Below are 24,515 nucleotides of genomic sequence, written 5' to 3'. Positions count from 1 at the left end.
AGTGAAGTAGGTAGTAACTTTGAATACGTGTATATTTATTATTAAAGATATAATATGTACATATAATATATTACAGATTACAAGTAAAACATTGTATTACGAATTTTACTAATTTTTAATGTAATGTAAAAGAATAAACTAGTCATATCCATTAGGAATTATTCATGGTAAAGTAATAATTTTTAAATTAGGAGGCCATTTAAAAAGTGGGCATCTAACCCGGTTTTACCCTAAGTGTTTTTAGTCACATTGCACGTAGAGATGGTGATAACCTGGAGCGTTCGATGGTAACAGGGAAGGTGGAAGGAAAGAGAGCTCGAGGCATCCCCTTCCTTTCTACTTAAGTTTTGTTTATATTGACTCTGCATACGGATTCTTAGGGTATACAAGAAGGGCACTATAACCCGTGCGTGCACAGGAACCTTCTAAGTTTAGGTTCTGACCCCAGATTAGCCAGTGTACAGGGTTGTCACAGACCGTTGTCACTGCCTTAATCCGGTTAGGTAAGGTAAGGCGTATCGTCGTCTTAGGTTCTAGTCTAGACCACTGCTAAGACGCGCTAGCTGCTTTCGAGACAGACGCCCCGGCGACACACCACTGGAGCAGACGAATACATCCGTCTCTGCAACTCATCACAAACCCTGGTGAGTCTATACCCAAGTCTGGCTCCACCACAGATGTGAAGGCGTATCATTGGCTCGGCCCGTACACCCTCTATCTCTCGAGTCTGTAGGTAGAGGCCTAGAGGCAGAAACCCCAAGATGGTCAGTAGCAGTAGAGCTCCTTGTGAAAGAGTTCGTCCAGGATAATACTGCCACCTTACTTTTTTCTGCCGCCAAGCAGTAATATGAGCATTACTGTGTTCTGGTTATGAAGGGTAAGGGGGCTGGCAAAATTGCAGGTACACAGGACTTGTCAACTTATGTCTCAGGGTGACGGGCGCATTAGCAGTGCCCCTTAGATCTTTGTAATTTAAGACACTGGGTGGTACTGCACTTGTTATGGACAGGTGTGTCACTTGCTGTCATAAAAAAATGATCAGAGCAGATGTCTAAACAACTTGAGCTACCTCTCAGCGCCGCATTTCATCAGGTGACTGAGCGTAATACCGATGGAGACACAGTAATTACAGTAGTGAGGAACCGATTAATAAATAGAAGATAGCGGAAGAAGATATGACTTTAGTAACCACTTCAGACTTCTTTTGTGTCTTGTTGCGCTTTGTAAAAATATAAAGTGTACATTTCAGTAGGTGGAGAAAAAGTTGTATTCCCATTAAGAACACAAAATTTCCATCGAAGTAATTTCCGGAGAACACTAACACAGAATAAATTCTCTATTTTTAAATATATGCGTCATAAGAAGTTGTAAAGTTGTAATATTCTGACTAGAACACGTTTTATTTTTTTCACTTTATACATTTACCTACCTTGTATCCGTTGAGATTGAATAATTTCGACAATAGTAGACTGAAAATAGATTATGACAATACTTACCATATCGTTGATGTCTTTTGGTTTACAGTGTAACATGGCAATGCGTTGATGTAAAATATACGAAACCGAAAATTAAATATTTTAAGACTTTAAAAGCTCAACAGCAGATCAATCAATCTTTCTTTGTACATAGGTAATCAATAGTCATAAATAACTTGGGGTATAATTGTACATTTCTCAGGTTCAAGGAAACGAGCTCTTTGAGGCAGAATACAAAAGCCCATAGAGACATGTGAATGCCTCCTTTCATCCCGTCGCGAGCGGGGACGCAAGTGCATTGAGCACCCTTCCCTCCCGCTCGAGAGGAGCACCCTTCCCCGCCCCCGCGTCTACAGCGTCTCGCTCGAAGGTTTACCTGCGCCTGCGACATCGCCGCTTCACGATGAAGCCTGGACCGCTATGGGTGGTCAAAGATTATGCGGTAAATGTGACGCGAAAGAGCTTGTAAGGCATGTAAGTATATTTCAAAAGTGTAGTTATTCTTATTATACCTACATTGTAAGTAGGTATACTAAGTAGGTACATTGTGATTAAATTTATTTCAGATAGTCGAGCATTTACATATTCTTTCTGCAATGTCTTATTTAACTTTATTTACTCAATTATACTGACACACATCGGGTAATTTAAAAAACAAATTTAAATAACTGATAACTAGCAGTACAAAGACAAATTTTATTAGTCACACTGTTCTTTCCGTACCATTTACTGGGCAGTTGAGCGATACGAAGACAAGAAGCTATTAGGCAGCATCATCCATATGCGGGTGGCGGAGGCTGGTGGATTATTCTTTGGCGGCGACGCGAAGCGGGCGCTCTGCGTGCACGCCGCCGTAAGCGTCATCAACAGCCACCCGCTATCGCCAGTCTACTGTCTATTACAAGTTGCGCTCGCGACTTGACTGGACGCTGCTATCGCGCTGCACAGCTCTACGGTGATGTTTTGTGACGGCTAGTATGTTTTATTTCGTGTTCGTGTGACTGATGTACCAATAACAACCATGTGGAAGTGCCTTCTGCTCACCGTTGCGCTCGCGCTCCTAAGCCACGCGGAATTGCAAGAGAGAGGTAAGTTCACGTTCAGTTTTTTCAAACAACTAACTTAAACTTACCTCATTATTTTGCTTTCTCGTTTTAACCGTGGTTTGAAGTTACACAATGTTCCCATTAACCTCGAATTAGCGTTTAATTAGCTGATTCCAGAATGATAATTGAACGTCATTTCGGATCACACAAAATTTCAAGGCTGCATATATGTTAATTCATGAATAAACAAAATAGTCCTTAGTATTTTTTAAAATTTTTCTCATTTAACTTTAATCCACGGGTGCTCAATATCGGATTTGTACTCGTATAGATACACGTTCCTACCAACACAAAGAATTTGCTTAGACGTTAAATTTGATTTTAATGTACGTGGAAATCAATAGCATTGACATTCTACAGTTGACTTCACTCTACGTTGCTTATTGACAAACCCGAATACATAAACCATGTCGTGTCAACTAAATGGAATAGAAGGAATTTAACTTATTCGGAAGACTTTTTGCTATACAAATGTCGATTATGATCGATGAACTCTGAGAACGAAGTTACGCTGGAACTGTGGTTTGTGCGCATGTACTGCATTGTTGTGGTCATAGTCTTGCGCTATCATAAAAACACACACATTTTTATATACCGTAATGCAAATTCCAAGCATTATGTTATCTTATAAGTCTGCAAGATAACGTATGTACTTACTCTGTCTATACCTAAAAACTCTTCAAATACAATAAAGCATAGTCTCTGCGGGAAGTACTTCTTAAAAGTAGACGAGTGTACATTAACCACAGTTGTAGTTATGTTCAATGAAAGTTGATACATCTTCACTTTTCGTTATCAAAAAGCTAATTTTAAGAAATGATTTCATGATTCTACCAAAAAATCAGAACGCAATGATATATGTGGTCAGTTCGTTTAAGGCCAACATGTTTCTACTTCTTCTTGGAACATAGCCTACTGTTTGCGTTACCTGCGACATATCATTATGTCGTTCGGTGTGGGCTCTGCGCGCACGCAGGTTGTATACTTACCGTATGTAATTTGTTCCTAAAGTATGTTGACGTCAAACATATGTGTGGTGGTAAACAAAGAAACTCAAGTTTTTGTTTTTGTTTGATCCTCTTTAGAACAAAGTTGATTTTATTTATTGTTCCTTTTCTTATACCTGTTTTAAAAACCTAGCACAAAATCTATACCAAACTTGTTTACTCTAATCCACTTCGTTAAACATCCAATGTCTTTCTTTCAAGTACTGACTGCAAAACTTATGAACAAAAGAAACCTTTAGAGGACAATTTTTGTCAACAGCTATTGCTATGTTTACTCGTACGTTCACATGTTGATATAAGTATCATAAAGAATTTAAATTAAAAATAATTAGAATGTATATCGGCTCATATACGCTCTACTGCTGGTAAGCCGTGCTCTAATAAGAGAAAATAATGTGTAGAGTCATTTAAGACGATTCAGGGCGGTTATGTCGGGTATTTCGTAGTTTATGTTCATTCAAATATTGTATACATTTTTAACGTGAGAAATTGTTTATTTTTTCTATCATCACGGTTTTCAGTAAATGTTTAATTAGGATAAAGTTGGACTATCGAATATTACGAGTGCTTGAGCCTGTGTAAGTTTGAAACTATATAGTCAGAGGGAAAATGACAAATGACTACTATATACGAGTATATTTGAGATTACGTTTTTTGTTTGTTTTATTTTGTTACAAATAAAAATCATACCAAAAATGTTTTAATATATGTACATAAACTGTGACGTTTTTCGATACATTGAGAAATTCGTTGGAGGTCGGGCTGCGCTTGTATCTATTCGGGTAGGTACGTATGTACGTTTGTGTACGTAACTGGCTCGGACGTCTACTGGATATCGTTGAGTGTGATCAGTTAATATCCAAAATAATGTCGAAATTATAGAATATTGGTGGTATATAGCGCGCTCGAAAGACTGTGTAGAATATAAACCATAACAAAAAGGTAAAAATTAAGTGATATCTAGTAGACGCACACTTACGAGCCAATGCAATTATGCAAATTTGAAATGTTTATTAGTCCTTTGATTCTTCAGAAAAGTTTCAAACCTGCGTTTAATTATATCTAAAGTTGAATAATGTGTTTAGACTTTTAGTACCGACGAGCAAATTTCAAACTCTTAAACGAGATATTGTTTAACGTATGAACAGTAGATAGATAATACTCGTGTTGACTACTCGAAGCGCCCAGCGTTAATTGACAGGGCTCTATTAAACAATTAAGACAGTGCTTCAGACAGCTGTCACATCGCAATACAATTCAGCCTTTGATACTCGTATTGATAGTTATTGTGGTTTTAAAATGTTGCATTTCATCGATGTCAAGCATCAGAATGAGAACTTTCACGACACACATCACCAAGTTGAGAGCAACACATCTACTGTCTTTATATTGTATATAATTATAACTTTTTATAAAAACAAATCAAGAAGATTAGTTAAGACGAGTCATTCATATGATTGGGCTCATGCCCAAACACAAGTTAGCTGCTGTACACTGTTGAGGAGCTCCTCTCATCTGCCTGCCGTTTCAATCATCAGATGAGGGCTAGGGCTAGCATGACAGGGTGCGACTTACGCGAGAGCGCTGGATCACTATGCAAGAATAGCAGTACCTCACGCTTTACGTCGCTCTCGCGCAAGTCGCGCCCTGTTGTGTTAGCCCTATTGATCACCAAAACATTTATTTTCGTTGGAATCAAGTCTCTGTGCCAAGTTTTATTGAAATCGTTTGATTAAATAAACCTAACTCATCCTCTAATATGCCACACTTAGAGGTAGAATATTTTCTTCAAGTTCGAATGAATTTCGAGCTTTCTAATAAAAATATAATCATAAATTCGGTTCACAGATGTCGGAGTAATCGCGTTCGCGTCGCGTAATTTTTCACACAAAAAAAAGAAACATATACAGTTGAAGTGAAATCCTCCTCTTTTTTTTTAAGTTTAAAAATTGTACTATATTAAAATAGTCATCTCTGTTTTTGATACAGAAATCACATACGCACTTTTTGTACTGGGTTAGACTATTACCTATAATTGTAATGGTCAATAAAAGAGCATATTTTAGCAGTAAAAACGTTCCATGTTTGTAAAAGGTTAGTTTTTGTAAGTAAAGGTTAGGTTACCATTTTTATTACATTAAAATTATTTGATTTGCTCATTTAAATATGTCTAGTTAGTTTTTAACCAATTATCAAGTGACGGGACGAACAAGTCGTGCGCCTGGTAGTACATAAGTGACACGCACGCTTATCCACAGCAGTTGAATTGCCACTCTGAGCTTGAAATCGCAAAGTTCTGAGGGGCACGCCACTGCGCCCGTCACCCTGTGACGTAAGTTGAAAAGTCCCATGTGCCTGTAATTTCACCTGCATCCTTACCCTTCAAAACGGAAACGCTTAGCGTTTCGGTTTTGAAGCGTAAGGATGCGTTAGCGGCAGAAATAGATAACGTGACAGTACTTCCATCAGACGAACTCTTTCACAAGGAGCTCTACTGCTACTATACGTTTCTAATAAGTTTTGGTTAAAAATTTACGGAAAAAGCACCGGTATGTATTTATAAATTATGGTTACTCATTGTGGTTACTGCTAGTATTTTAAAAACTATGTGCACGACCATTTAATAGATCACGGCTATAAATGATCGCCAATGACGACATAGTAACCATGCCTGAGATGTAATTTGTTTTTGCTTAAGTATAAAATTATGTTTCTAAAGATCCACTAAGTACATACCAATTCATTCATTCGTGTTAATTATGTTACTACATAGTATCATGGAACGAGTCTGTTTAAATTTTATTTGAATTTCACGTAATATTAAAGTCACACGATTGTCCTATTTTAATTGAATGAAAGTTGTGTGACTTTGAAGTTTTACATGAAATCATTGCCTAATATGGAACATTCTCTTTTCCCTCATCGCAAACGTTAAAAACATAAAATTTTACCCGTCAACATCAAAATGTACATAATATCTGAAGTGATTCAGACTTAGACATTATATTCCTTTGATTACGTAACACCCGGTATTATATTCTAAATGACTATATCTAGAAAAATACATTTTCATACAAAACAAAGGAATTTCATATTCGCTTCGTCCTGAAGCATGTACTTACTTAACACATTTATATTAATTAATATTTACTTAATACATTTTCCCTTTGTAGTTTATTCCTCGTAGGATTTTGAAATATCAATTTTGCGCTTGAATTTGTTTTGTATATGAGTTTTGAACGTACTTTTGCCTCTAATAGATGTGCCATTTTTTATACAAGCAGCATGTAATCGTATCTGTTTTTTTTATATCTCTATGTGCCAAATGTAAAATTTAAGTACCTAGTTAATAAAATACTCCAGAAGGAATTCGCATTTTTATTCAAATGTTATATGAAGAACTCGTGTGATGAACATTTAAATATCTTAACAATCTTTTTGTTAATCAAAAGAAATCAATATTTGTACTTCTTAAATAGTAGTATGTGCAATTCAAATTTATGCATTTATGTTGAAATCGATGTATGCTCGGCACAAAATCTTTACGACAACGGCATTTTATGTTGTTCTTCCTAAAATATTGGAACAAACTACTTAACTGTTCATAAATTTATGTAAGCTATTATCTAAAGACTTCAATCTAATAAATACATAGATATTGTTGGTCGGCAGTGTTTTTTTTAATATACTCCTACAAACTTTTATATACCAGTAGGGATTTATTTCTTTAATTTATTTGTGCCAACAAACAGTCGCAAATAAATACTACTTATTTATATATATTTCAAGCAATTTGTTCATAATTGGTACTAGTCATGGTTACTTACTAAAAACATTACAAAAAAGTCAATGTTTGTTAGAATAGTATGGAAAGAAGTGTGTGAAGTTAAAATATAAAGTAAACTAATTACAATTAAAACCAAATCTAAAACTATTAAAGTCACAGACATAATAAACACACATGATGAGAGAAAAAGTTAATAAATGGACGAATGTAGATCAGTACCCAAGAGATGGAAAAAGGAAGAAAGGGAGACCATACTTTAGAGGAGACGAATTTAAATATTTTGCTGGAGGAACATGGACGCAAATAGCAAAGGAGTCTTATTTATCAGATATCATATTGTTATCTATATTCTTGTTAATCAGCAATTATAGGCTACAAAATGAAAATAAGAAATTTTTATTATATTTTTTAAATTACGTACGTAACATTTTCTTAATGATTAATGAGGAAAAATAGTGATAAAATTATTATTTTTAATTGCGTAAGAAATGTAATAAATTAATATTTTATATAATTATGCTATGTTTTAAAGTGATAATAAGTTTTGAAATAAGTATTATATTGTAATCTAAAGATCTCACATACTATTTGTATGTTAACTATTTTAATGAGGTATAAACAAGGAGCCTCGATCGTAACAAGTTTCCATAACTGTAGATAAAAGTCGATATTTCCCATTGCACTAGTCATAATTGAAGTCAAGCGGAAGAGGCAAGGGAAAACTGGTAGTACAGCCAGTTAACTATGGTAACTATGCCTTTTTATTTGAACCGGATTACATAGTGACATTTACGGCATAATTACTACTTTTTAATATTGAAAATGTAATTTATGGTATTTACTGTTGGCCTGACTTGCTTTTTTTTTAATAATTTTGAACTTGTAGACGTAATTCACATCAGTCTCACACACCCAAAGAGTCAAATAAACAATATAAAAGCAAAAATCTTACATCCGATTATTTCATTTCCGTACTATAATTACTATCTTTCCTGTAGTGAAATAGAAACCCTTTATAGTGAATCGGAAGAAAAGACGAGTAAATATAATGTCAAAAAAAACCTTTGAGAACTACTGCAACCCTACGTATATGCGATGCGTGCATAAGTGTCAGAGTTTTTGTCTCGGGTTCAATTCCCAGTTCAAACTGAACGGATGTAACACCCGTTGCCTCTTAACTGTACTATAAAGTAAGACATTATTTTTTCTTAACATCCTCTTCCTGAAAGAATCCATTCAAAGAAAGAGATCCGTAATCAGAGCAATTGGGCTCTTTTAATATGATTATAAAATGTATTGTCCTGCACTTTTATAAAAGCAGGTATCAAAGATTTCTTAAAATATTTTCATCTGTTTTAATTCACTTAGATGTTGGAGGCAAAAGTGATGGAACTTTACTTCTTAACACACAGAGGTAGTTTTTCTAACAAATAAAATAAGCGCATTTCCTATTTCTTTGTACACATGTTACATTTCATACTCAAAAAAGTAGCAATGACCATTATTTCATACTTTGGTAGATTACTTTTCAGCGGGCTCTCATACGTATTTACTACTTCTACGCCATCGAATTTGACTAGTATAATTCGATACTCATATTTAGAAAGTACGTAAGTACTACTTACTAAAATTCCTTTTGCAGTTCTTCATTTGAACAATAGCATTTCAGTGCTTTCTCTTCTATAAAATATTTAAAAACACCGCACTAAGCACTCAACAATGGTTCTTAACACAAAGGGGTGAAACATTAAATTGCCCATATTGATCCGTCAGTTGTGCCTAATTAATTTTTAAAACTTTTTGCGATGATTTTATTAGTCAACTGTATCGTATTACGTCTTATCATGGTAAATATTTGAGGATCGACATAGTCGCGTCGTAAAAAGCCTTATCAGCACGTAATGCTTCTGCACACAAAATCTTTACAACACTATTGACAAAAAAGGTAGATTGGAGAAATGTCAAATAAATTTGTTCTACACGTGTTTTAGTGGATTTCGAAACAATGCGTGATGGAATGCCCATAAAGTACGTTTTGCTAAAGTATCTCAGTACTAACGAATGCGATATTCACAAAATAAAACTGTCGGCATTGTCAACACAATAATAACGTATCTAATCAAAATTTTATAAGTTACTAGTACCAGCATCTTATAACATTATATCTACACAATCATATAGTATCACAAGTAAATAATCATAATTATTTGGGTTTTACTGCAGGTATGTGAAGAAACTTTTCGTATAGGTACTTAACACAACTTATTGGTTAAAAATCTTGGAAAAATTATACAAGTTTACACTTTGAAGTTATCTAATGTTCCTTTCGACGACTGGTCGTTAGAATATTTATAATTTATCCGTTCCGGTTTTATATCTCATGTTTGCCATTTTTGAGTTATGACAAATGAAGTTTATAGAATTGATATGTTAATTTAACATCGGTATCATAATACCTATGACGTTGATTGCTAGCGTTTCTAGTTACAATTTTCTGGTAAATTTGTTCAAACACTTACACTAGCATTCCATAGGTAATGTAATATAACACTATTGTTTAATTATTCACGATTATTTTTATTCTTTGGTTTTCCTTATGATTATTATAATGACAATTTTAACGCAAGTACTCCTACAACATTTCGCAATATTACCGTGGTTTAAAAAAGGAGTCCCTAGAAAAAATGGAACCTAGAGATAAATAATAAACCCAGTCCCAGATTATGTCGAATCTGACAGATTTCTGTGTCATACTATTGAGTTTTATTTAATTATAGAAGTCTTGAAAATGACTTAAACTGTTTGTTGTTGCTCAAAATAAAAAACGTTTCAACTTTATTTGTATTTAATATAACCATCTTTGTGTGTAAAAAGACTTAGTTATGATTTTCAATGATAGTCCAAATACTGAGTTCCATTCCAGTATTTTCTCCAGATTTGTTGTAGTGGTATTACGAAAGATAATCGGATGTCTTAGCATTTTATACCACAGGTAATAAACCTTTTCAATGAAGCCCTTCTCATGTTCGCAAAACATCATATTCATTAGATTACCACATTCTATAATCTTATCAATTCTGAAATTAGCTGTGAAGGTAGGTAACGGAAAGTGGATACATATAAATAGTATAGCGAAAGTGTTAAAACTACGCAATGCAAAAATCAGTTCGTACAGGTGTCCAACGAAAAATTAAAAAGATTTACCGTCCAAGGATTTATCAAGACCAGTGATGCAAAATAAAAGTCATCGTAATAATCGTTGCGGTTATCGTTTCAGAACAATGCCGTGCGCCCCATATTTTGTCAACATAATACTACTCAAATGCAATTGTTCGTAAAAAACGTTTGAAGAGTCGTGATTCTCTATGCAAAAAGTCAATTGAGGTAATTTTTTGTGACAAAAAAGCAGCCGGCTACAATGACACAGTTTTGTACATATGCAATTAAGAATGTACTTTTATAATTTTCTCACGAACTACGATAACACCGAATAAATTTTAAGCAGACATTATACAGTATTCAATGTACACAAGATACTAAGTGTCGTATTCTAGAACTCTATTTAATGCTCAAGTCAGGATTGCACTGGCAACACAAGCACTGGAAATACGACCCTAATGGCAGGGACTTGAGTATGATTTCGAGTGCTTTGAATCATACTCAAGTCCTGACTTGAGCATTGAGTAGAGTTCTAGAATACGACCATAAATGTTTTTTAAAAGTTGCATAGATCTCTCGTCTTCATATTCTTCTCCATGAAATATGCTTCTTTAAAATAACCTGTGATAAAATGATTTGAGCATTTGATCAACCAGAACTTGAATACAAAACTATATGGCAGAATTTAAGAGTAGGTACCCCTCAGATAAATTTGACAGTGTCCACTCAAATATCAACATTGAAACTCACACCAATAATATTTCAAATGACGGATTACTCGACATTTCTAATGTTACTTTCGCATAATTACTATTATAAATGAAAGTCAAATAATCTTTCTTTCACAGGTAAGCACTTGAAATGGTCATATTGATTAAACTTTAATGCTCAATTGTAAGGGCTCGTGCAGCGTGCCGGCGATATTTCGCGCCTGCGGTGGCACCGACTCGCTGCGACTTGTTTTAATACGTAGAAGTAAATGGCTTCGTGAAGTGTGTCCGCGGCCAGGGACCATTAGTCGCGAGACTTGCAGAGATTAGTCGTCGCAAGTCGCTTGCGACCAGTGTAGCCAGGTCAAAACTGAAACAATCGGAAGATATTACATTAAAAAAAACAGTACATTGAGAGAAAAAACAGTAGTTGCTGAACTTACCTCAAAACACTTTAAATCGATTTTCTTCATTTCGATTGATCAATCGATCAAAATTGATCAAACAATCGATTGGTCATTTTTAACCGACGTTACAAAAAGGAGGAGGCTCTCAATTCGATTGTATTTTTGTTGTCTTTAGCTTTTCTTTAGCTTTCAAAGATTGGTGCAATGGTATCTAAGATGTAATCAAATGTACATATTTTCAATCTACAGTAAATTGAAAAATCTATCTTCGTGTTGTCTGAGATAGGGATACATGTGATGAAATTCTCCAAAAGTTGCCCCCAGAATATTAATTAGATGAATATTAAATCTCCTTCTTTTTATGGCACGGACTCGTAAAACGGAATTTGTCAACAAAAAAGTTCTGATACTATATTCATTTTCTCTATAGGTATAATACTTCTTCGGAAGTTTTAGTTTATTTCATCGTTTCGTGTCGCTGCGACCGCAGTCGCGAAATATCGCCGGCACTCTGCACGAGCCTTTAGGCACATTTCCCTGAGATGTATATGTAAGAAACTTTTGGGGTTACTCTGTGTAAATAAACATTTACACATATTTATCATTTACAACATTTATTTCATACATCGATCGGGACACCCTGGTCACTATCACGGATTTTTGTCATCCAAATACGCAGAAGATGTATAATAAATAACTGTAGTATATAGGTTTTGTTTCACTATAGTATCAAGCCTGATGAATGGCAAATTTTGAACATCTACCGAAATCTTAGTATAGAACTGTATACTATGTAATAATGAATACTGTATACTGTATATAATGAAATTTGTGACTTTATGAAGACGACAGTGAAGAACTGCCAGTTTATTATTTTTGCTCGTATTGGTGCTATGTCTGCCACTATGCTACTTACATTAAGTGATACTATATCTCTTTCAGCAAGTACAGCATAATGTGATGATAACAGTTATTTAAAAGTAATATCAGTCATCTAAGCCGCGACAGCTCTGATCCAAGGCCGTTCAACATCCCGTAAAGTGGTCGAGTCATTGTAAATCATATTAAACTTGGAAACAAAAATAGCTAGTCAGTGTAACTGGCTATTATATTTATTGTTTATAGATATATCATTGCCACCAACACGCATATATATATTATTTCAAAATATGGGTATAATTTCGAAGTCGAATACAACCGGATCGAAATTTTTCCTAAGTGTTCGTTTCTATTTCTTTAATCTTTGTTTAATCATTATAACAAACTAGTGGAGTAATTTCACAAAAAATAATTAAATGTCATGGTGATCAAACATTCTGACAAGCAATAAAATTTAATATGGGTACAATGTTAATGAATTATCATGTTTAAGCAATTGATAGCGGTAAAACAAAACCATTGTTGTTTTCGTTGCCCCAATCAAAAGGCATAAAAAAATGTTTATAATTATTCACGCATTACATAGGGTGCACTATAAGTTTCCGGAACTGGCCACTTGCATAAATAATATTTAAAAAGTAATTACAACATTTGAAAATGGAACTCTTTGGCTAGAATACAGTTTGTTTCATCTGGCTGTCACTTGTTTTTACATTGTGACGTCATTTTAGAAATTGGTTGTCTAAATCACCATGGCTTTAAGTTATGAAAATTTTCGTAGTATGATTTTCTACGACTTTAAGTGTAATTTAACAGCTCAGAAAAGCTGCGCTCGGCTTCAAACTGCTTTTGGCGATGAAGCACCATGCAAGACGACTATTTATAGTTGGTTTGCAGAATTCAAATGCGGTCATGTGAATCTCACTGATGAATTTCGTGATGATCGCCCGTCCGCTGTTGTGAACAAAAACGTCGATGCTGTGCGCCGTATGATCAAAACAGACAGGCATGTGATATACCATGAGAATCGGGCATCTTTAGCCATAGGCATGAGTCAAATACAATCAATACTACACAAACGTTTGGGTGTGAAAAAGCTGTGCTCTCAGTGGATCCCACACAATTTGACTTACGCTCAAAAAACGGATCGCGTCACTTGGTGCCATGCTTACCAGATTCAATGAAGGGGCGTCAAATTTGGTGTGGAACATAGTAATAGGTGACGAAACATGGATGTATGGTTATCATCCCAAAACAAAGCAGCAATCGAGCGTATGGGTCTTTCGAGATGAGCCGAAACCAACCAAAGTGGCGCGCATGCAAAGTACCTCTACGCGGATGTTGCATCTTTTTTTAATAAAACTGGACAAGTGGTTGCTGTTGCTTTGAAGAAGTTGTACCGTGAAGTGATTGGTACACGACTATTTGTTTGCCGGAAGGTATTGATACACTCCGTACAAATAACTGCAAACGCCGTATCATCTTGCACCACGATAATGCCAGTTCTCACACGGCCAGACAGACAAATGAATTTTTGAAGGTGAACAACGTTGACCTCATGAGCCATCCCGTGTACAGTCCCTACCTGGCCCTTGTGACTTTTATTTATTTCCAAAAATTAAAAACCAGTTACGCAGTGAACGATTTTCATCAACTGAAGAGGCGTCGAGGAGTATGAAAAATATGTTTCAGAGATTGTCACGGAGGAACGGCATAATTTTTTTCAAAACTGGTTCATTCGTATGAAAAAGTGTTTTAACGCTAACGGAGAATATTTTGAGAAACAATAAATTCATTTTTGACCATTTATAGTATTTTTTTTCTTATTCATTCCGGAAACTTACAGTGCGCCACACGTACTTGTGTTTTCGTCAAAATAAATTATAGATTACAAATTATCACAGATTGTCAAATAATGGATCCTGTGCAGGGCGTAGTATTAATTAGGCCTTTTAATTAAGCCACAATGAAATTATATACTGAGTATAGGGAACCAATGATAACTGATGCAAGTTCATAGAAACAGCTATAACAGATTAGCATGAAACGTAAAAATCAGCAGTAGATATGTTCTGCTGCGAAGTACTAGGTGACCAAACTGCAAAGTGCCTTGTGGTATGTCGTACAAACAATGAAGTTATTATAATGTTATCTGGAACCTTTCAGCTCTTAACTATTTCCGAAAATTAAATGAAAATGCCCTTGGAGACGTACGCGCGTCGCTTTGTCTTCGTTACTATTTGAGCATGTTATGGCATTGTCACATGGAAGATTTGTTTTGTATGATTTATGCAAATGCTTAAACAGGGTGAGGTTTTCTCGCCTGTCGTATATTGGTCTGTTATTTCAATATTTCAAACATATTTTAACCTATTGTCTATTTCTATTTATTTATTACTTTAATTATTTATTGCACAGGAAAACACAAGTCACATTTAGTAAAACGGAAAACACAAATAAAAGGTACTGCTTATTTCTGTAAGAAATTTCTTCCTATAGACCAAAATGCAGGACACAATAATTACAGTAACGAGTTTACGTGCACAACAAAACAAAATCGGTTTCTTCTTCTTCAAATTCTACTCGGTTTTGAATTCTATAGTAATAGAAGTATATATATCAAACCACTTTTTCTAAAAATACTTTTCCAAAATAACTTTACATTTATAGACTAATAACGTCAGGGAACAGCGTGTTTATTTTCCATAATAATTTTCTCCATTACCTGTCGGGTTATGTGGGAGGAAGTTTTTACCCTTACCTCGCTCATTGTCTCGATAAATACTACCGTTGCTGATGCTATCGGCTGGGAAACGAACACGGTTACGTTTTGAACAAAATCGAAACATTTGAAGTTACACATGAGTGTACTTCGTTCAAAAAAAATACGTATGACCGGTGAAGAGCACTTTCATATTGTTTTTAATTCATGCAGTCATATAATTCTTAAAGTCACGAGTACGTTATCGCGCGATTATGATTTGAAGTGGAATGAACGTACTTTTTGAAATAACTTCTGCACATTTTCGATTGTCACGTGTCCAAGTCGTTAGAAAGTTTATAAGACAAGACACATACGTATATACGTATACATTTGTTTTGTTTTTATACGTAACATACGTATAAAAACAATAAATTATTTAAAACTGTTTTTCGTAAGGGCATGCTATGTTTAGTGCGCATTGTTTTTAATCTATCTGTGCTTATCTCTTTGAAATTTGAAATTGGATATTCACAGCATGGGTGCGCAGTATGATTGTTGCATATTATTATGACAAGTTATGCACTTTAAAAAGTGTGTCCTCTCCTAACAGATTTGTAGTGATAACGGAGTGAGATACAATAACGTAGTATGTACTAGTTTGTATGACAACCGCTATAACTCTACCGCTAATCTATAATCGGGAGTCTAATAAACAGGTAGTATACAATTATTTAATACTAAAGAAAATTATTTCATAATAGATTAATAAGGCAAATTAAACCAAAAGATCACAACATTAAATGACTCTCCAACACTCGGGATATCCCGTCGGTTATCACAAAGACAATTTGGTAATGTACATACGCAATAGAATTACATGATTGGGATATGTTTCGAATTTCGGAATTTTTAAACAATTAGCGACTGTTTACAGAATGCGGTAGATACAAAGCGGGCCAGTGGGTGAACGGAATTTTATAGCTTAATTGATACGGCCCTGGGAAAGATGCGTGTTAACTGATACACGGTAGGTACTGGATACCGTTGATCCCATTTCCAGAGAAATGGCTATCGGCTAAATATTAAAAAAAATCGTACTCGCCACAGATCAGTAAAATTGTGAAACACATTTTTTTTTCACTGGTTTGTGGTAATGTGCACTTGTACGCACGAATTAGTTCACAAGAGATGTTCCACATCGCTTATAGCTGTATCAATATAATTGTATGACGATCGTATCATGATTACATACAATAGTAGTAAAAACATATTAAAATAACCTATACCTACAAAATGAGTGCGCCATATGTTATATGTATATTCCTTAGTTGGTTGCGTGTGTCTTTTAAAGCCATATAGTTAATACAAAACCAGTACATTCAATATCAAAGAATATTGTTCTCCAAGAAGTTACAACATGTTCCTCTCTTGCAACTATTTATTCTTCAAATAAGTACACATAATGTAATTGTAACTGACACCACGAATACATGACGCTACACGAGTACAGTACGCGACATGCCAAAGTTATTACACACATAATACTCGTCGTACGTGATCTGATCACACTCACACGGCACAGTTTCCATATGAGTCTCATAATCTAATTGCTATTAGTACAATACGGGCTATAATGTACTGACATTTTACAGATAAAAAGAAAAAACCCTACAAAGAAATATTGTTTGCTACGCAAGAACAAGATGGCAGTAGTCATAGCAAATGAAACTATTTTTTCGCATCTCAATCGCGTATATTTGTTTTTTAAACAAACCAATTATTTACGTTTCGGGCCGTTACAGGTCCCATGGTTACGGGTGACTACCCGGTAAGCGTGTGACTACGACGTGACCATGGGATATGTAAAGGGTCCGCGTTGCTTTCTTTAAAAAAACAAATGTACGCGATTTAGATCCGAAAAAATAGATTCATTTCCTATGTGTCACAATCACGAAAACCTAAGAACTCGATATGACAATAGACAATTTTATGTTTTAATTGTCTAAGTGTCTACATTTAATTTTTAAAGTTGCTGAAAGTATTTGTTAGAACTTTATGCACCTTGACAAGAATCTTAAAAATTTACGTAACCTAATTCTACACACGTTAAAAATATATTTACTTAAAAAAATGTGCGTTACAAGTCAAAATAAATAACTATTTTTAAAGTAGGTAATGGTAGATATACTTACATTAAACTCAATGAAAGTCGTTGTTCCCAATTGTTAATAATTTTATGTTAAGTTAATGAATATTACGCACTTATTTTTGTAGACTTTGTACATTGTTGGAATGTCTCTGAGCCGGCACAAAATAATTCGTTAACGTTATTAAAATACATTTATTTCGTATAATTCTATAAATATTTAATTTGAATTCAGTTGTTTTATTCCAAATAGGAGTTTTTGAAAGTACTCGTATTGTTGAAATCACTAGTTAGTTTTCTTAGTAGGTATTTATAGTATTTTACTACCGGCCGTGGGTTTTCTGTGTAGACAGAGGAGATATTTAGGCTTTCCAGATTTAGGATTGACACTCAGGTCGAAAACGGGTTTTCGTATTTCAGTGGCCGATTGGTTCTCTTCTATGTATTCGATTCTTGACTATTGTCAAGAAGCCTTTTGACTCATATGCAGTATTGATTGCAGATTAGATAATCTGCATTTTGCTAACCACAAATGTAAACATTTAGCTAGGAAACCCTGTATATAATTTAATATTAAAAATATCTTTAAATTTAAGTTCTCGTTGGACGCGTGCAGGATGATGTCGCCTGGAACATCGGACGATTGATTTCGGCGAAGTGGGCAGTTGGATATCAGCAAACATAAACTCAGAAGGGGATGTGGAAAGAAAGCATCATTCATTCATTCAGTTTCACCAAAACGATGACACGAAACAAACCAAACTGAAATTCAAAATATTGCCATTGTCAGTATGATTTTGCTTTTTATTGACTTTGATAAAAGCTAAACAATATATTGGAAAGTATATATGGCAAATAAGTGCTTGGGCCTAAAAATATAAGTAAGATGTTAAAAATTATTCATAAAAATGTAAGAGCAGTCTAAACAGGCGACTTAGAAGTACCGATCCCATTGTGTACTATTTGACAAGCATACAAGACGAAGCCACTATAGATTCCTGTTTGATCTCAAGTAGAACAATGGTTTCTCTGGACCAACCCCACATTCCACCCAAAATTATTCAAATAGGGTCAGAAAAACAAAGTCAATCGCTTCACGGCACAACTAACACGTAGTTATTGGTGTCACAGACATAAAAATCACTGCGTACTTACCTACACATTTATGTATATATCTATGAGTATAAATGTACACTATTTATATGTATGTATTGTAAGCAGTTCTTCTTAAGTTACGTTTAACACTTAGCAGTTGATTTCCTACTCATATTTTGAAGAAGTATACAATTTTAAGACGTGGCGCTTTACAACTTACGTAATTCTATTAGCAGTGTATGAGAGACCATTTAGAAATTAACAATTGTCGAATTTTTTGTGCCTACATTTATTTGTTTATATATTTCTATCATTATTAATTATTTAGTATTAATTATTTAGTTAGGTATACACTTACTTCAAAAAAATTACCTACCTATACCGGTTGCCTGCAAATTAGTGTGGTTTTTTTAAATTATGATTTTTTTTATTAATGAGTCGATGTAACTTGAGAACAATGCCATTGACCACGTATCTACTTTACCCAGTATGGACAAGCGCCGGCGTCGACTGGATTGAAATAAAATAAAAAATGTGTATCATTTGTTTCTAAACAAAGAAAACCTTTTCGGTAATAAATTAATTTTACTTTATCTACATATTGGTTGTTGAAAGAGTAACACAATGATTTGTAACGTGTTGTTTAAGTTTACCATAGTTTGGAATACAATTTTTGAACAAACTAAGCCAAGTAGTGTAAGCCAGTTTTTGTAAAAATAAATGTAGGAAAGAATGTTAAATCAAATTAATGATCCTGAGAAATGCCGTTCCATAAACGTCTACTCCGTTACGTACTCTACAAATAATCTCTAAAATTCTACTTACACTATAATATATATAAAAATAATATTTTAAAAGAGCTCGTATGAATATTCCAGTTTTGTAATAATTGTCACATTACTAGTAGGTACGCATGCATATACTAAGTTTACAAGAGTTGCGCAAGCGGCAATTGTCTTCGCCCTTGTATACTACAACAAGCAGCGAGTCAAAATATGCTTTGCGCAAACCGCCACCTATGCTAAACTGTGTTCCACTTAAATTAGAAACTAAACTATGACTTCTATAAGTACATACATGTTGGAATTTGAATATTCAGCTTAAACTATTTATGCTTACAATTATTTGACTCTATGTCTCATAAGGCTAGCAATTATTTTTTTCTTCGAGATTGTTCATTGTCATTGATAATGATAAGGTGGTTGTTAATTAAGTGATTTCTATCTATAATTTTTTACGTGGTCATATCGTAATAAAAATTATTATTTACACCAAGTTATTTGTTAGGTTTAACATTCCCAGCAAATACATTTTATTTTCCAACTTGTAGGCGGTCACGGTAATATCTTTTCACACACGTTTTTGGACACTTACATTGTACAGTCAAGAGCATGTCGAGCTTGACACTTTGTATTTTGGACCGTTGTTATCGTAAGCGTCATAGAGTTGGATTTAAATCTTAAGTATCAAGCTTGACGTGCTCTTGACCCTGTACCATATGATGTAATGACATGAGCGCTGCCGCACTGACCATTGTCTACATTTTTAATATATTATTCATTTTAACAACCAGGGGAAGTAGATCAACAGGGCCAAATAAAAAAATAAACATGTCCCAATGATTGCACAACACAATCTTAACATCTTGACTAAATGAAGTAGGTAATTGGTTTCGAGGGTTAATGTTCAAATGCATAATCATATACCGAATCATATAAGAAAACATGATATCATTACTCATTACACCAGTAGATGTTGTAATTAGTTGAGTCACTGCTCACCTAGAAATTGGCTCGGGAATGGGATGAAGCCGAAGTTTGTCGAACTGAGTCGAAGTGGCCCGAAGGCAAGTTTTGAGGAGGGGGGTTCGGCAGCCCGTGACGTCTGGCCAGCCAAGCGTAGCTGCCTCCTCCTCGAGCTCGATGCTGCGTGCCATGATATGAATCCTATAATCCTAACGTCAATCAATTATGTGGTTATGCAATGTCTACTGCTATAGGTATCCATTTCACACTCGCGTTTTAAAAAAGTATCTACTATTGCGAAATTACATTTAAGCAAGTAATCGTTTTCGAGCGCTACTCGCGTTTCATACGTCACGTCATTTTAAAAACAAGTAACATAACGTAAGCCCACAACACCAGGCTGTCATTAAGCAATATAAAAAATTAACAGCTAATGCGAGCTAATACATCATAATGGTGACTGTTAAGATACCTAAAGTTGATTTACGTTTTAAAGCGAATTAAGCCAAATTAAAAGAAACGTCTAAGTGCTCGCGTGTTGTCACAGGTTTGAATGAAGTTAATGATTAAGAAGAACAAAGTGAGGCCACTTGTAGCCGCCATGACCAACATTCGCACGAGCGATACTGCAAAAGATCTCTGATGGATGACAGAACAACCCAAACAATAGAGCTAATAACATTTTTTCTACAAGTGCTGCCCCACGATTACAATGTCATTTTGCTTATAATATTTAGCTTACCACGAGAGAAATCCCGTAGATTTAGACAGCTAAACTGCGTACAGACACAGTTGAAAACTTAAAAATTGAACACATGTAAATCATTAACGTAAAAATTATATGCATCAAAACTCTCACGTACTTTGCTACATGCGGCAGTAAAACTGACGATTATTTAAGTCTTTTGTATTACAAAACCAATGTCTCTGCTGTTTCTACCATTAGTGCCATTTAAACATCACTAACTTGATGTAATAACAGGCGTAGCTTCCCTTGCTTGTGTAGTTACCTAGTTGAAATCATCGAGCGTTACTATTGATAATATTTCTGCCATAGCGGGGTCACTCTACCGTGAGTGCTACTGTCATCTTATACTGCGCGATACCTGGACGACTTTAGCCTGGTTGACTGTGTTTATCTTCTTCTACACGTGATCATTTTATTCCCGACTGTGTGGTAAAATTGTTCAAGTTACTTAATAATATTCTTTTTCTTTCAATTGAATTAATGAACGTCTCGTCTTTACGTTAATTTTTGTGCAACAGTCTTGAATAAAATTAAATACATACACTGTCTTCGCCTTTGTGTTCGTCTTGCGCTGGCAAATAAATCCTAAATCCTATTAGCAAATCCGTCAGCAATCCGGGAGATATTTTTTCCCGCATGCAACGTGAAAGATTTAATAGTTAAATTTGATTATCATTTCCCTTCACGCTTCAGTCTAAACGTTAGATTAATACAATCAATAGAGCTCAACATTGTTAGTTGCGTAAATTTATTTTTTATTTTTATACCTTCTATGATGTGGACGCGAGGCCTTTATAAAAATGAACGACGACAGACATATGGCTCTGTATTTTAAATGATGTAAGTATGTAGATGCTTAATTATTGTTTACGTTTATACACAACAACCACGCTTACATTTGTTTAGCTGTTATAATAACATGGCGCAGCCACAAGATTCAGCTACAAAAACATAACAGGAATTATTTAATTTGACATCTTCGTAAGAAATTAAACTTAATTTCGTTATTATCTTGTGATTACAATGGTATTTATTGCTCAATAGATAAAATCATTGGTTATTGCCAAGTAGAGAATGTCCTAATCTTTGACATTTGTGAAATAAGTCTCATAAGTGTTTAAGGTTTGGCGTGAAGACATCAGCTGAATCCGCAAGTTCAATAATCAGTGACGCAGTTTGCACGCGGCCTCATTTTACGGTCACGCTCGCGCGACTCCCCACGAGATGGCCTCACGGCTCCAACTTCACAATTTTTTTGTTTATATTTTTTGTGCGTCGCTAGACTAGAGACAAGTGACGGTTTCAGCTTTCGATCTATTTCAAATGGGAACCTTAAGTGGTTTTCTATGGACTACAAAGTACTTACCTTATTATATAATGTACCTATAACATGGAGGTCGTACCATATCACAGTTGGGTGAGGTACTCATGAAAACTAACAACTTTAACAGAAATATAATTTTTCTCTGCATCCAAAATGTCCGAATATATAATGAATATTAGGAACTTGTTAACAAGATTACGAAATCTATTAATTTATACACACTTGCTGTAAACATGGCCGAACGTTTTGTAGATATTAATTACCTTTAAATTTTTAAATATTTTTGCTATATCTGGTGGTCGTCAGCAGATCATTCAATCTAATTGTTCTGTCGTGTTTTTTTATTTACATATGTGTGGCGGCTGAAAAGTAATCTACCTGAGTATGAAATAAAAGACAACTACGGCTACTTTTCTTCAATATCCCTGTATTTGTTAGAAAGGGACATAAATCTGTTTAAAGAAGTACAGTTAGGCACTAATTTAAAAAAAAGTAATTAATAAACTAATTTTAAAAGGTCGCTAATTAAAAAAAAGAACTAACAGCGAATACGTTACAATAGTGGCTGTGGTAGTTAGTTTAAATTGGAAATAGTCAAAATAAATTACTTTTTGGCCGCTCTTGTATTTGTCACTTTATTATAAAGTGCATAGTAAAGAAATACCATTTCCCCAACTGATATTTCGTTGTTTCAAGGAGACATGAGGACTTATATTATCGGCCTCAAATCTTCCATAAGACTGACTCCAAAGTCTTATGGAAGATCTTGTACTATAATGGGTGGAATGACTCATAATGGCACCTTAAGAAGTATCATCTGTTCCTCGAATTTTTAAGTACACAACGACATCGTCATCAGGTTTTCATCAGATCGATAAAAGGTTACTAGTATAAACTGGTTGTTGGCAAATAAATCAAGAGTGCATTTATTAAACGAAAAGATGGAGCAATTCAGCATCCGGTGACGTCATTTTACCGATGATGATTCAAAAACATCGGCACGTACTTATACGAATGTGACCAGTGCGTTATTGTTATGAGAGAATATTATCAAAGAAGTGAACATATATATTGTAAATAATGTACATAACGAATTTGTTTTGCGTATTTTAAGAACATTATGAACATAATATAGATTAAGATACATTATAATTGTTTGTTCAACTGTTTTAGAAACACAATTTAGTTTGTGTTAAGAAATTCATCGATTCAGCAACTCCAGGAAATGATAGAATGGTTAAACATTATATATATATTTAGAATTGTTAAATTTATCGAATAAATTATTCTCATGTTGTCTGTCTTAAACGCAAGTATTTATTATGAGACACTTGAAAACGGTTTGTTCCGAACGCCAGCTGCATAGGGTCAATTGGAACTGACCTAATATCATAACCTTACCGATTTGAGAACGACTAGCATTACACATGAGCAGCTCAGCCAGGCTACCTCTTTAATTCAGTTAGATAAATTTAAGCAGCTTCTTGGATGCCAAACGCCTCAAGCATAGACGGTCAAATTGAAGAGCTGTGTTTTCACTTAAGCGTATCGAGTAGTCACATTGCTTTATGTTTTAGTTGTATACAGGCCCGCCCAGAAACCCAGATGCATGATTAAATCATGGCGTTTACAGCATGCGGGTTACCACGTGTGTATTTTTTTTAGTTTCGATTATATTTTGCTCTTAAACGCTATAGAACGCTTTTTTCCATTAACGAGTATCCGCTCATGTAACTTAACGCAAGAAAGATTTTTTTTAAATTATGTAAGTATGCCAGCTTTTGTGTCCCACGCTTAATCGCAAATGGTTATTATGTACAATTTGAAGTTTCTTGTGTTTTAGTTGCAACAAGGAAATTCTTTTCTAGGTATATTACCTAATACTTACGTATATATATATAAATATTGTATGTCTATATTAACACTAGGTACATATTGACAATATCCATAAAAAGTTTATTGTAGGCATGCAAATTTTACTTTTCTACGCATTAGGACGTGAAGATACTCGTTTATTATGCCATATTTTGTTTATGAAATGCAAATAATTTTGTAATGGCCATAGAGTCTGGCGTTAGCGTCTCGTTAACCTATGTGGCCATCTGGCTGGACAGGACAGCGGCGGCCGACGAACCGCACCGTTACTCCTAACCTGTTCTCGCTACTTGGAATCGCGCTATGTCGATACTTTTTTCCGTGAATGCTCCCTTAGTATATTTTTTA

General features: G+C 34.7%; 1 protein-coding gene across 1 annotated transcript in view; it reads left to right on the top strand.

Annotated features, from left to right (window-relative positions):
• The first annotated feature begins 2,358 nt into the window (after positions 1–2,358).
• Positions 2,359–24,515, top strand: part of LOC113228579 (epidermal growth factor receptor) — a 118,755-nt gene continuing 96,598 nt past the window's right edge. The window contains exon 1 of the mRNA XM_026461943.1: positions 2,359–2,563. Within this exon, the coding sequence (XP_026317728.1) occupies positions 2,497–2,563 (67 nt within the window). The 5' untranslated portion in view covers positions 2,359–2,496. The remainder of the gene's footprint in view (positions 2,564–24,515) is intronic.

This window comes from Hyposmocoma kahamanoa, unplaced genomic scaffold (genome assembly GCF_003589595.1).
Source record: "Hyposmocoma kahamanoa isolate Upper Pololo Valley unplaced genomic scaffold, ASM358959v1 100021, whole genome shotgun sequence".
Taxonomy (NCBI): domain Eukaryota; kingdom Metazoa; phylum Arthropoda; class Insecta; order Lepidoptera; family Cosmopterigidae; genus Hyposmocoma; species Hyposmocoma kahamanoa.
Note: the sequence above shows the minus strand (reverse complement) of the source record. Positions and strands in the feature narration are given on the sequence as shown.